Below are 15158 nucleotides of genomic sequence, written 5' to 3'. Positions count from 1 at the left end.
ATCAGAGAGAGGTTCCAGGGGCCCTGGCCTCTTCCCCTCTCTGGTGGAATCCTCCTGCTGGCTCAGCTGCTCCCATCACCTCTGACCACACACAAGGGACTGGACCAGGCACCAAATAGGGCCAAGAGAACATTGGGGTCCTAAGACTTGTTCTTTCTGTCTCCTATGGACAACCTTTGTCTCAGGGGTCATTAGGGGACATCCTCTCCCGGGGAAAAATGGCATTGCGGGTTACCACCTGGAGACTTTACAAGGACTCAGAACCCCCTTTGTGCCAGGGACAAGCCTGGGGACAAGTAGGTCAGAGGTTCTGGGAAGATCCCAGGACTGTGGGACTCAAGATCCATGGCTGAGAACATCGCAGGGGTGGAGGGGTTCCTCCAAGCCTTTATGGGGTTGCCATTCAGAGTTTCAGCCAGCCCGGGACCCAGGGAACCATGAGAAAGGGAGGACAGAGAGGGGAGGAGAGGCTAAGAGCTAGGAGAAGGAGAATGGGAAAACGGGGGGAGGTGAAATCCTGGGACATCAGGGTTACACTCCTTAGAAGCACGAATCCCTGAGGGAACAGATGGCAGATACCTCGGCATGAAATCTCCAGGCTAACCCAGTACCAGAAGGGAACCTCCAGTCAACTCTGCAGATAGGAGAGACCCAAGAAGGCAGACAGAGTCTCCCTGATGAGCCACGTTCTTACCCCCTTAGAGAAGCTCAGGGAAGACAGATTTGGGTACAAACAGACCCTCTAGAACAAAGGCCCACTGCAGAGAAGTCAGGTCAGAAATGCCAAATTTGACCTGACAGTGGTCAGAACACACATCATCCTCTCTGGGGACAGATGACAGATCCCATTGAACGTGAGGATGAGGCGGAGCAGGAAGGTGAGGGACAGACGTCTGTGTGGGAGGCCAGTAACCAGTTATGTTCTCAGAAGAGGGGACAGCAGTTCTTGAGGATCTGATTTCCCAGGAGAGGGGAGCTCACTGAGGCACACCCTCAAACCAGCCTTCTTGACATGGACCTCAATGGGACCCAAATTGTCCCTGAACTAGGGGCTACGATTGGGTCCTCAGGAGCCAGTACCCCACATCCAGAATAAGGTCAGGAGCTCCCAGGATGGACACCAGACCTCTGAGGTCCTGTCTTTCCCACACCCCACAGGTCAGCCCAAGTCAGCGCCCTCGGTCACTCTGTTCCCGCCCTCCACTGACGAGCTCAGCGCCAACAAGGCCACACTGGTGTGTCTCATCAGTGACTTCTACCCCAGCGACGTGACTGTGGCCTGGAAGGCAGACGGCACCGTCGTCACCCAGGGCGTGGAGACCACCAAGGCCTCGAAACAGAGCAACAACAAGTATGCGGCCAGCAGCTACCTGAGCCTGACGGCCGACAAGTGGAAATCTAAGAGCAGATACAGCTGCCAAGTCACGCACGATGGGAAAACCGTGGAGAAGACAGTGGAACCCTCAGCGTGTTCTTAGGACGCTGAGCACCCCCACCCTCGGGGCACTGGAGACACAGGACCCCAGAGGATCACCCATCCCAAACCTCACTAGACCCTCTTCCTAAACCCAATTAACTCCCAATAAAATGTCCTCATTGTCAATCAGACATCGTGCTCTCTGGTCATTTTTGGTTTATGCATTTTTGTCCTGAATCTGCATGTCATGGTGAACACAATTCTTTTGCCCTTTGAAAATGGATTTGGACGACAGTGTCTCCATGTTGCCCTGGTCAGGGAGAGATACTCTCACCCACAATTGCAGAAAGAATGTTCCAGAACAGGGGATGGGGTGAGGCACCACCCAGGAGAAATGGCCCTCCACACCTTCCCTAACCTTACTGCTCTTGTGGACCATGTCTAGTTCTCAAGTCCATGCCCAGGTTCCCCTGGACCCCGGGTAGTGCCTGAGCTGCCATACTGGATTCCTCAGACCTGGCACTCAGATACCTTCCCCGATTCCTAGCGCATCTCACATTCCCCATCCTCACTGCTACTCCTGCCCCCTTCCATAGGGTACGGATGCTTCTCTTGGCTCTCTTGCTGTGCCCCACCTCCCACGCCCTAACTGTCACACTCCCTATAGGATCCACAGTACTGGAGCCTGGGTGCTCACTCTCCCACTCTGCTCGGAGGACCCCGTGCCACAGAGTCAGGGGTCCGTGCTGTGTTCAATTCCCTGGCTGACAGGACTGACCTGCTCTTTCCATTCCCTTCCGGACCAGCCCACCGCTGACCCCAGTGTGAGACCCAATGTCCACCTGTCTCGGGTGACCTGTTTGGGGCCTGATGTCAAAATCAAGTGTCAGGTTCTCGGACTGGGCTATTGACTGATCTGCAAACAGGCTCATCTTCTTAGAGGAAAGTGGAAGCTGTCACATCCCTACGCGTACACACACACACACACACACACACACACACAAAACAAAAGTACAAATGTACGTAAACATACACTCACACACACGAGTTTCATAAATACACACATCCACTGACAAACATTGCTCTCAGAGACTCTGGGAGAGCTTGAGGAGAAGGTGTGGCTTGGGGACAAGGGGACATGACCAAAGAAAAGCCAGTCACTGCAGGCCCTGTGCTCTGGCCTTCCAAAGAGGTCCAGGGACACCTGAAAGGGTAGGGACATTCCAGTAAAGGTTGAGAGTGATAAAGGGACAATGGAGAAGGTAGGCCGCAGGGAGTGTGCCAGGAACAGCTGGCAGATCTGGGAATGAGGGCAGAGGGATTGCTGAGCATGACCCTGTGTCAGAGTGAGAAGGAGGCCAGACCAGTGTGACCCTCACATGAGCTCTGCAAAGTGACATACATGGCCCAGGATGCCGGCTGAGGCCTTGGGTGTTGCTACCTCACCTCCAATGTACAGGTCTGGCCCAGGGATGCAATGTGCATCGCAGGTTGTAAGGGCACCCTAACTGGTGACATTCCTGAACCAGGACATGTGGAATTCAACATGTGCGTAAGGGGACAGCGCACACTCACACACTTAGAGCTCATAGAAAAGAACTGCGCTGGGAGTGGCGTCAGCTTCCCCTTGGGCACAGGGCCCAGGCTGGGCCATGCCAGCTCTAATTCAACCCAGGCAAGGAGGCAGCTGCACCCACGGGCTCAGAGGGGGATAAACAGTGACCGTGCCACTGTACCTCAGGCTGTCCCAGGCAAGCACTGGGTCACTGGACCTCGGGACCATACAGAAGGGTCTGCATGCTGGGGTCAAGGTAATTGTCCTCCCACCTACACATTCCATTCCCACCCCTCATTCTAATAACCTCCACTGCTGAGGATGCTGAGGCATCCAGGACCTCCCAACAATTCCGAGCTCTGCAAAGTCGTCCCAGCTCCATCAACTCAACATTAAACAACCTGCTCACCAATTTCACAATGATAACACAATGTGGGCCCGGACACAGCTCCCAAAGAAGGATGCAATTGCGAGAAAGTTCTGAATCACTACCAGCACATTCTCTCCAACGCCATTCCATGACCGAGAACATGTGGGATCTTAACCCACAGGGAATTGATATTCCATGTGCAGTGGCCACCCACACTCCCCCTCCCCTCTGCCGTTCACGACCCGTGACAAGGAGGCTGGACTTGGGCCTCCCTTGCAGCTGCAGGTGGGCCTGGGCAGGGGGCGGAGGGGGTGACAGGAGGTTTGTGTTCGAGACTGTGTCACTGTGTAATGTGTTCGGCGGAGGGACCCAGCTGACCGTCCTAGGTGAGTCTCTTCTTCTCCCCACTCCCCTGCTTTCCCCAAGGTTTGGGCAATTTTCTGCTGCTTTTGCTCTTTTTATACCTGCCCTGAATCCCTGCTCATGCTGATTCAGAGAGGGGCTCCAGGGGCCCTGGCCTCTTCCCCTCTCTAGTGGAACCCTTCTGCTTGGCTCAGCTGCTCCCATCACCTCTGACCACACACAAGGGACGGGACCAGACACCGAATAGGGCCAAGAGAACATTGGGGTCCTAAGACTTGTTCTTTCTTTCTCCTATGGACAACCTTTGTCTCAGGGGTCATTAGGGGACATCCTCTCCAAGGGAAAAATGGCATTGCGGCTTACCACCTGGAGACTTTACAAGGACTCAGAACCCCTCTTGTGCCAGGGACAAGCCTGGGGACAAATAGGTCAGAGGTTCTGGGAAGATCCCAGGACTGTGGGACTCGGGATCCATGGCTGAGAACATCGCAGGGGTGGAGGGGTTCCTCCAGGCCTCTATGGGGTTGCCATTCAGAGTCCTCAGCCAGCCCGGGACCCAGGGAACCAAGAGAACGGGAGGACAGAGAGGGGAGGAGAGGCTAAGAGCTAGGAGAAGGAGAATGGGAAAACGGGGGGAGGTGAAATCCTGGGACATCAGGGTTACACTCCTTAGAAGCACGAATCCCTGAGGGAACAGACAGTAGATACCTCGGCATGAAATCTCCGGGCTAACCAAGTACCAGAAGGGAACCTCCAGTCAACTCTGCAGATAGGAGAGACCCAAGAAGGCAGACAGAGTCTCCCTGATGAGCCAGGTTCTTACCCCATTAGAGAAGCTCAGGGGAGACAGATTTGGGTACAAACAGACCCTCTAGAACAAAGGCCCACTGCAGAGAAGTCAGGTCAGAAATGTCTCAAGATTGAGCTCACTGTGGTCAGAGCACACATCATCCTCTCTGGGGACAGACAATGGACCCCATCAGAACGTGAGGATGAGGTGGAGAAGGAGGGTGAGGGACAGACCTCTGTGTGGGAGGCCAGTAACCAGAGAGGTTCTCAGAAGAGGGGACAGCAGTTCTCGAGGCTCTGATTTTCCCAGGAGAGGGGAGCTCACTGAGGCACAGCCTCAAACCAGCCTTCTTGACATGGATCTCAATGGGACCCAAATTGTCCCTGAACTAGGGGCTACGATTGGTTCCTCAGGAGCCAGTACCCCACACCCAGAATGAGGTCAGGAGCTCCCAGGATGGATACCAGACCTCTGAGGTTCTGTCTTTCCCGCACCCCACAGGTCAGCCCAAGTCAGCGCCCTCGGTCACTCTGTTCCCGCCCTCCACTGACGAGCTCAGCGCCAACAAGGCCACACTGGTGTGTCTCATCAGTGACTTCTACCCCAGCGACGTGACTGTGGCCTGGAAGGCAGACGGCACCGTCGTCACCCAGGGCGTGGAGACCACCAAGGCCTCGAAACAGAGCAACAACAAGTATGCGGCCAGCAGCTACCTGAGCCTGACGGCCGACAAGTGGAAATCTAAGAGCAGATACAGCTGTCAGGTCACGCACGATGGGAAAACCGTGGAGAAGACACTGACCCCCTCAGCGTGTTAGGTCTGTGAGATCCCATCCCCACCCTCGGGGACATTCTTCAACCAGACACCCCTTTCCCTGGCTCTCCACTGTACCCAGAGATTCCCTGCCCAACTCACTCACACTGGGCAGGTCTCAATCCCTCCCCATTTCTACTTCTTCTCAATAAAGACTTAATCATTTATCATCTCACATTTCTGTTGTGCATTCTGCATTGGGACGGGTCTCTGGGTAAAAGATCAGTAATCAAAGGAGGTGACAGTTCAGAAGGTGACCCTATTTACTCTTGTCCCTCCACATAATCCCCTGGGGACCAGATGGCATGTGAGTGCTGGTAGAGTCCTGACTCAGAGCGGGAACTTGTCCTGAGGTGCTGGCCCCTGGGATGTACTCCTTGTCACCTGGGAAAGGAGAACGCCTGAGTGAGAGGGACCCAGGAGACCTGAGAAGAGATCAGGAATACACAGGCAGGGTCCCAGGTGTGACTGAGACCAGAAGCAGTGGGTGTATGTTCAAATGTTAGTGGGTTCAAGGTCTGGCCCAATGTTATGCTAGCTGAGGCCTGAGACCTCAATCAAAAGTCTTAATGCCTGAAATTGGGTCAGGGAGAGAGTATATGGTTGGCATACAGACTGGGCACATGTTGTCAGTCTGCATGATAGGGGACACGGGAGAACTGGGTCAGTGAGGAAGGGCACTGTCCTCGGCACTGAATGGGCATCAATAATTGTCCCTAGGAGAGAGAGTCGATTCAAAAGTAGGAGTAGCGTTAGCCTGGGTCAGACTAGTTCAGGTCAGTGTGAGTGTGGCCTGGGGGCTACAGCAGGGTCAGGATCCCCAAGGACTCAGCGCCGCCCAAACCCCAACCCACGGGACCCCTCCCCCTCAATGTCTATGGATCAGTCCCTAGGGCACCTGCAGTCTGGTGTCAGAGACACACTCACTCCAAGGCCTGAGGCAGGCTCGGTCAGCCTCTCGGAGGTGCTGGCCCAGCTGACTCTCAGTCCTCAGAGCCCTGGGTCTCACAGACCCCCTGTCTGTATCTAAACTTCATCGAGGACATAGAGCTGCCTTCACCAGAGCTGACAGCAGGGAGATAGGCCAGGGACAGAGTCTGCAAAGACAGGAAGCTCTGGAGCCACCGTGGGGCTTGGAGCTAGATCCCTGCCCCAAATCTCAGCCTAGCAGGTGAAAGGAAGCTAGGGGTCCCAGGGTCCCTCAGCATCTGCCTGGACCCATTTGATAAATGGAAGACTAAGAACCGAGGCTGGAGGCAACCACACACGTGTCTCCATCTCGATGGCCCTGCTGGCTAGAGTGCCACTCCAAGCTACTGCCAAGCAAGACTAACTCCTTTTGAGTTCTTATAAGCTGTTATGATAAAGAACTGAGAACACAAAATGAGACAGAGGAATAATAATAATCACCCACATGTCCCCATCAATTGGGTCTCAAAATCATCACTTCGCTAGTAAGGCAGACCCACGCACAACACAATGACTCCTCCCTTATGAAATACTTTGAAGAAATTCCAGATCATATCATTTAATCTGTAAATGTTTTATTTGTGTCAAAAGAGAAAGGACCTAAAATATAAATACAACATCATTATCAAACTTAAACAAAAATTACCAATAACTCTTCAATATCAAAAATTAGTTTCTCATCAAATGGCCTATGATAGTCAAAAGTCTATTTATTTGGTTGTATTTTTGGTGGTGTTGTATTTGGTCATTTTTTTGTTTATTTTCTTTACCTGTGAGGATTGAATAAGGTCTGACATTGTGATTGGTGGATGTCGGCTGTGTAAGTATCTCCCAAATCGTTTCAGCTTTTCCTTGCAAGGACGTGGCTGCAGAGGCTCACATGCTGGTCCCTGGATTCTCCCCCAAACAGGATGCGGCGCCAGCTTCCCTGAGCTGTACCAGGGCTGGTCTCGCTGGTTGGTGTCCCTGCAAAGTAGTTCTAACTGCAGAGGCTTAACGAGGTCCAGGTTGCACTTCAGCAAAATTGCTTCCCAGGATGGTTAGCTACTTTGCGTCCAAAGACCCGTATCAGTTTGACCTCCTTTGAGTGACATTAGGGGCTTTGATGTCCAATAACTCCGTCCATCGGATGGGATGGGACGCATCATGGGATATTTCAGTTCTGCCCTCCTCCTGCAAGGGCTGCAACGTTTCCATGAAGGGAGTGCCTTCAGATGCTCTTTCTTCACCCTGTAGTGTGATTCATACTCTGCTAAAAAGAAAGAAACGGAAGCTCTTCCCTTTTGTCCACCATTTTACAGAATGGTGATCTGGGCAATAATTACTGCTGAAAGCCATGGTAAACTCTAGGATGTGAGTGTATCGATTGTGTGAACACACTGCAGTTGTCCTCTAGTGATGATGACAACGTGGTTGCAAATGATGGACATTTGTCCACTGGGAGCCTCAGCAGGTGGCTTTTGTGTGCCCGTCATGACCCCAGGGGTCATCAATGACGCCTGCATTCTGAGTGACAACATGTTCTAGCTGATCAGTAACTTTCCCACCCCAGGCCTGGAATTGGCTATTGATCCAGGTGCTCTTTAGCAGGAGGTGGGATTTAGGGCCAAGGTCAAGGTGTTGCTCATGTCTCCCCTTGAATAAGGCAGAACAGCAATGTCACCACCTGACCTTCCCGCATATGAGACCAGACTGGGGGAGGGGACGGCGGATGTTTCTAAGTGACAAGCTGGCATTCACCTCAGGGACCAGGTTGTGGCTCACCAGCCAGGCTGATCACATCCTAGAACTTGCCCAAGGAAACTGGGGTGACACCCTTTGAGTCCAGTTGATATAGTGGGAAGATTTCAAAACACACTGATCTCTAGGAGAACCTACCTCTGTTCAAGGACACAGGACATCCTCTGCCATCACCCCACAGTCTGCACAAATGATCAGAGTTATGTCGAATTTACGTAAATAAGACATCCTGACCACATGCATGGAAATGCACTACTCAGTCACACATCTGATAACTTCATTTCGTCCTGCAAACAGTAAGAGGAGAACCAGATCTAAGACACCAAATTCTTTCGAAGCTTGGTATTCCAAGAATCCAGCTGCTGGGCACATGAGGTAACCTGTCCTGTTATGGAATAAATTGGGGCTTAGAGGGTGTGTAACCCACTCCTGAGAGGATACCACCCTGGGGCTGCATCACTACTTCCTCCATAGCAGCTGCAGGTGGAGGGCTGGGGGGTGGGTCAAGGACCTCCCAAGCAGGGGTTTTTGTACTAGCCTGTGTCACAGTGTTGGGTGTTCGGCGGAGGGACCCAGCTGACCGTCTCAGGTGAGTCTCACCCTTTCCCTCCTCCTGCTGGGGGTCCACACTGAAATTTGGGCAGATTTTTCTCTCCTTTCACTTCAGATTAGAACTAGACTCTGAACTGCTCTGGCATTCTGTATCCTTCACCTTTTCCGTCTGCCCGGCTCAGCCCCCACTACTCTGTTTTGCTTCCGAGGCACCTGGTGGGGACAGGATGGGAGACTCCTAGGGATTCCCTCCAGCACCTCCTCACCTCAATGTGACCCTGACCTCTCCCTCCAGGGGAACTTCACCCCTGGATTCTCACAGGTTCAGCTCCCTCAGGGTCTCTGAGCCTTAAGGTCTCAGGAGACTTGAGGGACTGAAGTCCTCGAGAGTGGGGGGCTCTGGTTGGTGCACCAGGACCAGGGGATGTGGGAAGGAGGCTGGGATCCACTGAACTGGACATGTGTGTGTCTTTGGATTCTGTCCTCTCTGGGTGGTAGATGGAAGCTAGTGAGGGGCTAGTGACAGGATCTCTATAGCGGGGACATGAAGAGAGAGGAGGAATCAAGGCAAGGTGGATGGAAATGGAGGAGGAATTCCGATGAGATGGCCTCAGGGTGCTGGATCCTTCAGTTCCCAAGACAGGCAGGACACCACCCTTCCCCAGACAGGACAGGTGTCAAGACCCTCAGGCCCCACAGGTTGCCCCACCCCTCTCAACTCTGGAGGAGAGACCTCAGAGCAGACACTTGTGCTGGCTGCACTCCTGGGAAAGGAGAAAAGGACAGGCCCTACCAGGTAGACAGATGTCCTAGAACAGACAGATTCCCCCAGTATGTCACAGGACAAAGGGCCCCTCACAACACACACAGACCCAGACTAAAAAGAGAATAACCACCTTCTGGGAGCCCATAGGACAGACAGAGCCCTGAGGAAACATGAGATCTCGAGGTGGTGCCAGTCAGAACCAGGAAACAGAGGGTGGGATGCTGGGTGGTGAGACCTGTGAGCCTGAGGAAGAAAAGATGGGTGAAGGGGGCCTCACCACTCCCCAAAGTCAGGCACTGAGAGTCTGCCAACAGGAGGTGAGTATACCCTCCATCCCTGACCTGTCCAAAGGAGAGCAGGGGCCTGATTGGGACCTGTCGTGCACTTGGGGAGCTGAACCCCCATCAACACCGAGGTCAGGAGCTCCCAGGATGGACACCAGACCTCTAAGGTCCTGTCTTTCCCACACCCCACAGGTCAGCCCAAGTCAGCGCCCTCGGTCACTCTGTTCCCGCCCTCCTCTGAGGAGCTCAGCGCCAACAAGGCCACACTGGTGTGTCTCATCAGTGACTTCTACCCCGGCGGCGTGACTGTGGCCTGGAAGGCAGACGGCACCGTCATCAACCAGGGCGTGGAGACCACCAAGCCCTCGAAACAGAGCAACAACAAGTACGCGGCCAGCAGCTACCTGAGCCTGACGGCCGACAAGTGGAAATCTAAGAGCAGATACAGCTGCCAGGTCACGCACGATGGGAAAACCGTGGAGAAGACAGTGGAACCCTCATCGTGTTCTTAGGACGCTGAGCACCCCCACCCTCGGGGCACTGGAGACACAGGACCCCAGAGGATCACCTGTCCCAAACCTCCCTCGACCTTCTTGCTAAACCCAATTAATTCCCAATAAAACATCCTCATTGCCAATCAGACATCATGCTCTCTGCTCATTTTTGTTTAACGCAGTTTTGTCCTGAACTCTGCATCCGAGGGTGAACACAATTCTTTTGCCCTTTGAAAATGTGTGGAACTGGCCCTCACACCTTCCCTAACCTTACTGCTCTTGGGTGGACCACGTCTAGTTTCCAAGACCATGCCCAGGTTCCCCTGGACCCCGGGTAGTGCCTGAGCTGCCATACTGGATTCCTCAGTCCTGGCACTCAGATGTCTTCCCCGATTCCTAGCTCGTCTCACATTCCCCATCCTCACCGCTACTCCTTCCCCGTTCCGTAGGGTGCGGATGCTTCTCCTGGCTCATCAGACTGTGCTGTGCCCCACCCCCCACGCCCTAACACTCACACTCCCTACAGGATCCACAGTACTGGAGCCTGGGTGCTGACTCCCCCACTCCCCTCGGAGGACCCTGTGCCACAGAGTCATGGGGTCCGTGCTGTGTTCAATTCCCTGGCTGACAGGACTGACCTGCTCTTTCCATTTTCCATTCCCTTCCGGAGCAGCCCACCGCTGACCCCAGTGTGAGACCCAATGTCCACCTGTCTCGGGTGACCTGTTTGGGGCCTGATGTCAAAATCAAGTGTCAGGTTCTCGGACTGGGCTATTGACTGATCTGCAAACAGGCTCATCTTCTTAGAGGAAAGTGGAAGCTGTCACATTCCCACGTGTACACACACACACACACACACACACACACACACAAATCCACAAAACAAAAAGTACAAATGCACGTAAAGATACACTCACACACACGGGGTTCATACATACACACATCCACTGACAAACATTGCTCTCAGAGGTTCTGGGAGAGTTTGAGGAGAAGGTGTGGCTTGGGGACAAGGGGACATGACCAAAGAAAAGCCAGTCACTGCAAGCCCTGTGCTCTGACCTTCCAGAGAGGTCCAGGGACATCTGAAAGGGCAGGGACATTCCAGTAAAGGTTGAGAGTGATAAAGGGACAATAGAGAAGGTAGGCCGCAGGGAGTGTGCCAGGAACAGCTGGCAGATCTGGGAATGAGGGCAGAGGGATTGCTGAGCATGACCCTGTGTCAGAGAGAGAAGGAGGCCAGACCAGTGTGACCCTCTTGAGCGCTCTGCAAGGTGACATACATGGCCCAGGATGCCGGCTGAGGCCTTGGGTGTTGCTTCCCCAACTCCAACGTACAGGTCTGGCCCAGGGATGCAATGTGCATCGCAGGTTGTAAGGGCACCCTAACTGGTGACATTCCTGAACCAGGACATGTGGAATTCAACATGTGCGTAAGGGGACAGCGCACACTCACTCACTTAGAGCTCATAGAAAAGTACCACGCTGGGAGTGGCGTCAGCTTCCCCTTGGGCACAGGGCCCAGGCTGGGCCATGCCAGCTCTAATTCAACCCAGGCAAGGAGGCAGCTGCACCCACGGGCTCAGAGGGGGATGAACAGTGACCGTGCAACTGTACCTCAGGCTGTCCCAGGCGAGGACTGGGTCACTGGACCTCGGGACCATACAGAAGGGTCTGCATGCTGGGGTCAAGGTAATTGTCCTCCCACCTACACATTCCATTCCCACCCCTCATTCTAATAACCTCCATTGCTGAGGATGCTGAGGCATCCAGGACATCCCAACAATTCCGAGCTCTGCAAAGTCGTCCCAGCTCCACAAACTCTACAATAAACAACCTGCTCACCAATTTCACAATGATAACACAACGTGGGCCCGGGCACAGCTCCCAAAGAAGGATGCAATTGCGAGAAAGTTCTGAATCACTACCAGCACATTCTCCCCAACGCCATTCCATGACCGAGAACATGTGGGATCCTAACCCACAGGGAATTGATATTCCATGTGCAGTAGCCGCCCACACTCCCCCTCCCCTCTGCCGATCACGACCCGTGACAAGGAGGCTGGACTTGGGCCTCCCTTGCAGCTGCAGGTGGGCCTGGGCAGGGGGTGGAAGGGGTGACAGGAGGTTTGTGTTCGAGACTGTGTCACTGTGTTATGTGTTCGGCGGAGGAACCCAGCTGACTGTCTCAGGTGAGTCTCTCCCTTTCGCTCCTTTTCAGGGCCCACAGTGAAATTTGGGTCAATTTTCCTCTTCTCTCCGTCCCTGCCTATACTACTGTTTGAATGGCTCTAGATTGCCATTACCTGAGCCTTTTCTGTCGGCCTGGCTCAGCCCCCTCTACCCGGTTTTGCTTCTGAGGCACCTGGTGGGGACAGGATGGGAGAATTCTAGGGATTCCTTCCAGCCCCTCCTCACTGTGACCAGACCTCCCTCTCCAGGGGAACTTCACCTCTGGCATCTGAGAGATTTGGTTCTCTCAGGGTCTCAAAGCTCTAGGTTCTCAGAAAAATTGAGGGTATAAAGGTCCACGAGAGTGGGGGGCTCTGGCTGGTGCACCAGGACCAGGGGATGTGGGAAGGAGGCTGGGATCCGCTGAACTGACATGTGTGTGTCTCTTGGATTCTGTCCTGTCTGGGCGGTAGATGGAAGCTAGTGAGGGGCTAGTGACAGGATCTCTATAGCGGGGACATGAAGACAGAGGAGGAATCAAGGCAAGGTGGACAAGAATGGATGGAGGATTTTTGATGAGAAGACCTCAGGGTTCTGGAACATTCCTCATCATCCAACACAGGCAGGAGCCCCTAGACAGGACGGGTGTAAGGACACTCAGGCCCCAAAGGTTGTCCCATCCCTATCAACTCTGGAGCAGAGTCCTCAGAAGAGATGCTTGTGCTGGGACCGGTGACAAGGACAGGCCCTGCCAGGCAGACAGATGTCCTAGGACAGAAAGATTCCCCCATTAGAATATCACAGGACCAAGAGACTCCTCCGAACAGACACAGACCCAGACTAAGAAGAGCACAGTTAACTCCTGGGGGAACCACGTGGACTCCCTGAAAATCCAGCCCTGTTGCTGATAGCACTCCCTACCTTGGAGGCCCTAGAATGTTTTCCGTGGGTAGTGGAGCACGGGTTACAATGATGATGCCAGGGGGACTCGGAGCAAGAAACTCCCTCTTCTAAAGAGAGGAGAGCCCAAGCCCAGGACAGGCAGATGCTCTGTTGTGAGAACACTGGGGAGAGGGATCAGGGGCAGATTCCGCAGAGACTGATGACCCAGCACAGACAGAGCGCTAAGAACGATGGGGTGTCAAGGTGATGCCAGTCAGTGCCAGGAAGCAGAGGGTGGGATGGTTGGTAATGAGACCTGAGAACCTGAGAAGGAAACAATGGGCAAAGGGGCGGCCACAGCTCCCAAGTATCAGGCACTGAGATTCTGCCAACAGGAGGTGAGTGACATCACCCATCCCTGACCTGACCAAAGGGAAGCGGGGCCACATGGGACCATGCCATGGACTTGGAGGAGATGTACCCACATGTAGACCGATGTCAGGAGCTCCCAGGATGGACACCAGACCTCTAAGATCCTGTCTTTCCCGCACCCCGCAGGTCAGCCCAAGTCAGCGCCCTCGGTCACTCTGTTCCCGCCCTCCTCTGAGGAGCTCAGCGCCAACAAGGCCACACTGGTGTGTCTCATCAGCGACTTCTACCCCGGCGGCGTGACTGTGGCCTGGAAGGCAGACGGCACCGTCATCACCCAGGGCGTGGAGACCACCAAGCCCTCAAAACAGAGCAACAACAAGTACGCGGCCAGCAGCTACCTGAGCCTGACGGCCGACAAGTGGAAATCTAAGAGCAGATACAGCTGCCAGGTCACGCACGATGGGAAAACCGTGGAGAAGACACTGACCCCCTCGGCCTGTTAGGTCTCTGAGAGACCTACCTTGGGGACATTCCTCACCCAGCCTCCCCTTTCACCAGCTCTCCCCTGTACCCCTGAGACCCTGCCCAGGATCAGCTCACACCGGGCAGGTCTCCCTGCCTCCCCACTTCTACTTCCCAATAAAGACCTAATCATTTATCATCTCACATTTCTGATGTGTATTCTGTGTCTGGCTGAGTCTCTAGGGTAAAGGGTCTGTTATTATGGGAAGGGTGAGTCATGACATGAGATTCCATCTACCTGTCGTCCACTCCACCACCTCACCAGGGACAGGTGAGCTCTGAGTGCTGTGGAGCCCTGACTCAGAGCAGGAACTTGTCCTGAGGTGCTGGCCCCTGAGATGCAGTCCTTGTCGCTTGGGACAGGAGATGCTTAAGTTAGAGGGACCCGGGAGCCCTGAGGAGGGATCAGGGAGAAATGAGCAGGGTCCTGTGCTGAGACCCAGAGTCAGTGGGTTTCTGTTGAGATGTGTGGGGTCAAGGTCAGGCTCAAGGTCACCCTCGCTGGAGGCGGGGACTATAATCGTGAAGAATGTCAATATTTGAAGCTTGATCAGGGGGAGAGTTTATGGTTGTTTTACTGATGGAGCAGATGATTTCAGCCTTCGTGCGGGGGAGGAAAACAGAAGTGGGTCAATGAGAAAGGGCACCATCCAGGACACAGAACGGGCATCAGTGATTATCTCTGGGAGAGAAATCAATGCGAATCCAGGAGTGGATTTAGGCGGGATCGGACTAGCTCAGAGCAGGGTGAGTGTGGTCTTGAGGCTACACCAGGTCAGGCTCCCTGGTGACACAGTGCCCCCAGCCCCCTGTCCACAAGCCCCCCTCCCACGTCACTCACTGTGGCTCAACCTCGAGTGCACCTGCAGCCTGGTATCAGAGACACTCTCACTCCAGGCCCCTGAGGCAGGTAAAGTTGCCTTACAGAGTTGCAGGGCCAACAGGCTGTCGGTCCACAGCTCCCCAACTCTCTCAGGCCTCCCTGTGTGTGAGTCTCATCAGGGACAGGGAGCTGCCTTCAGGCATTTCTGCCCCAAATCTCTGCCTAGGAGGTGAAAGGAAGCTAGGGGTCTCAGTGTCCCACAGCCTCTGCCTGACC

At 54.0% G+C, this 15158-nt stretch overlaps 2 protein-coding genes and 2 gene segments (V, D, J or C); all 4 read left to right on the top strand.

Annotated features, from left to right (window-relative positions):
• Positions 1-1608, top strand: part of LOC148757294 (immunoglobulin lambda-1 light chain-like) — a 150457-nt gene extending 148849 nt beyond the window's left edge. The window contains 1 exon segment of the V gene segment in view: positions 1159-1608. Within this exon segment, the coding sequence occupies positions 1159-1478 (320 nt within the window).
• Positions 1-14203, top strand: part of LOC109439815 (putative non-functional immunoglobulin lambda variable 1-50) — a 364704-nt gene extending 350501 nt beyond the window's left edge. The window contains 2 exon segments of the V gene segment in view: positions 12267-12303; positions 13724-14203. Of these exon segments, the coding sequence occupies positions 12267-12303; positions 13724-14040 (354 nt within the window).
• LOC109439166 (immunoglobulin lambda-1 light chain-like) overlaps positions 1-15158 on the top strand; it is a 556184-nt gene that overhangs the window by 533210 nt on the left and 7816 nt on the right. The window lies entirely within an intron of this gene.
• IGLL5 (immunoglobulin lambda like polypeptide 5) lies at positions 6592-10262 on the top strand. Its single transcript, XM_088801132.1, has 3 exons — positions 6592-6609; positions 8568-8607; positions 9813-10262. Exons 1-3 carry the CDS (start codon positions 6592-6594, stop codon positions 10130-10132), a joined length of 378 nt encoding a protein of 125 aa, XP_088657258.1. The 3' UTR covers positions 10133-10262.

The sequence above is a fragment of the Rhinolophus sinicus genome, chromosome 9 (genome assembly GCF_057876585.1).
Source record: "Rhinolophus sinicus isolate RSI-liver-muscle chromosome 9, RSI-T2T, whole genome shotgun sequence".
NCBI classification, from domain to species: domain Eukaryota; kingdom Metazoa; phylum Chordata; class Mammalia; order Chiroptera; family Rhinolophidae; genus Rhinolophus; species Rhinolophus sinicus.
The sequence above is the reverse complement of the archived record's forward strand: the minus strand, read 5'-3'. Positions and strand labels throughout refer to the sequence as shown.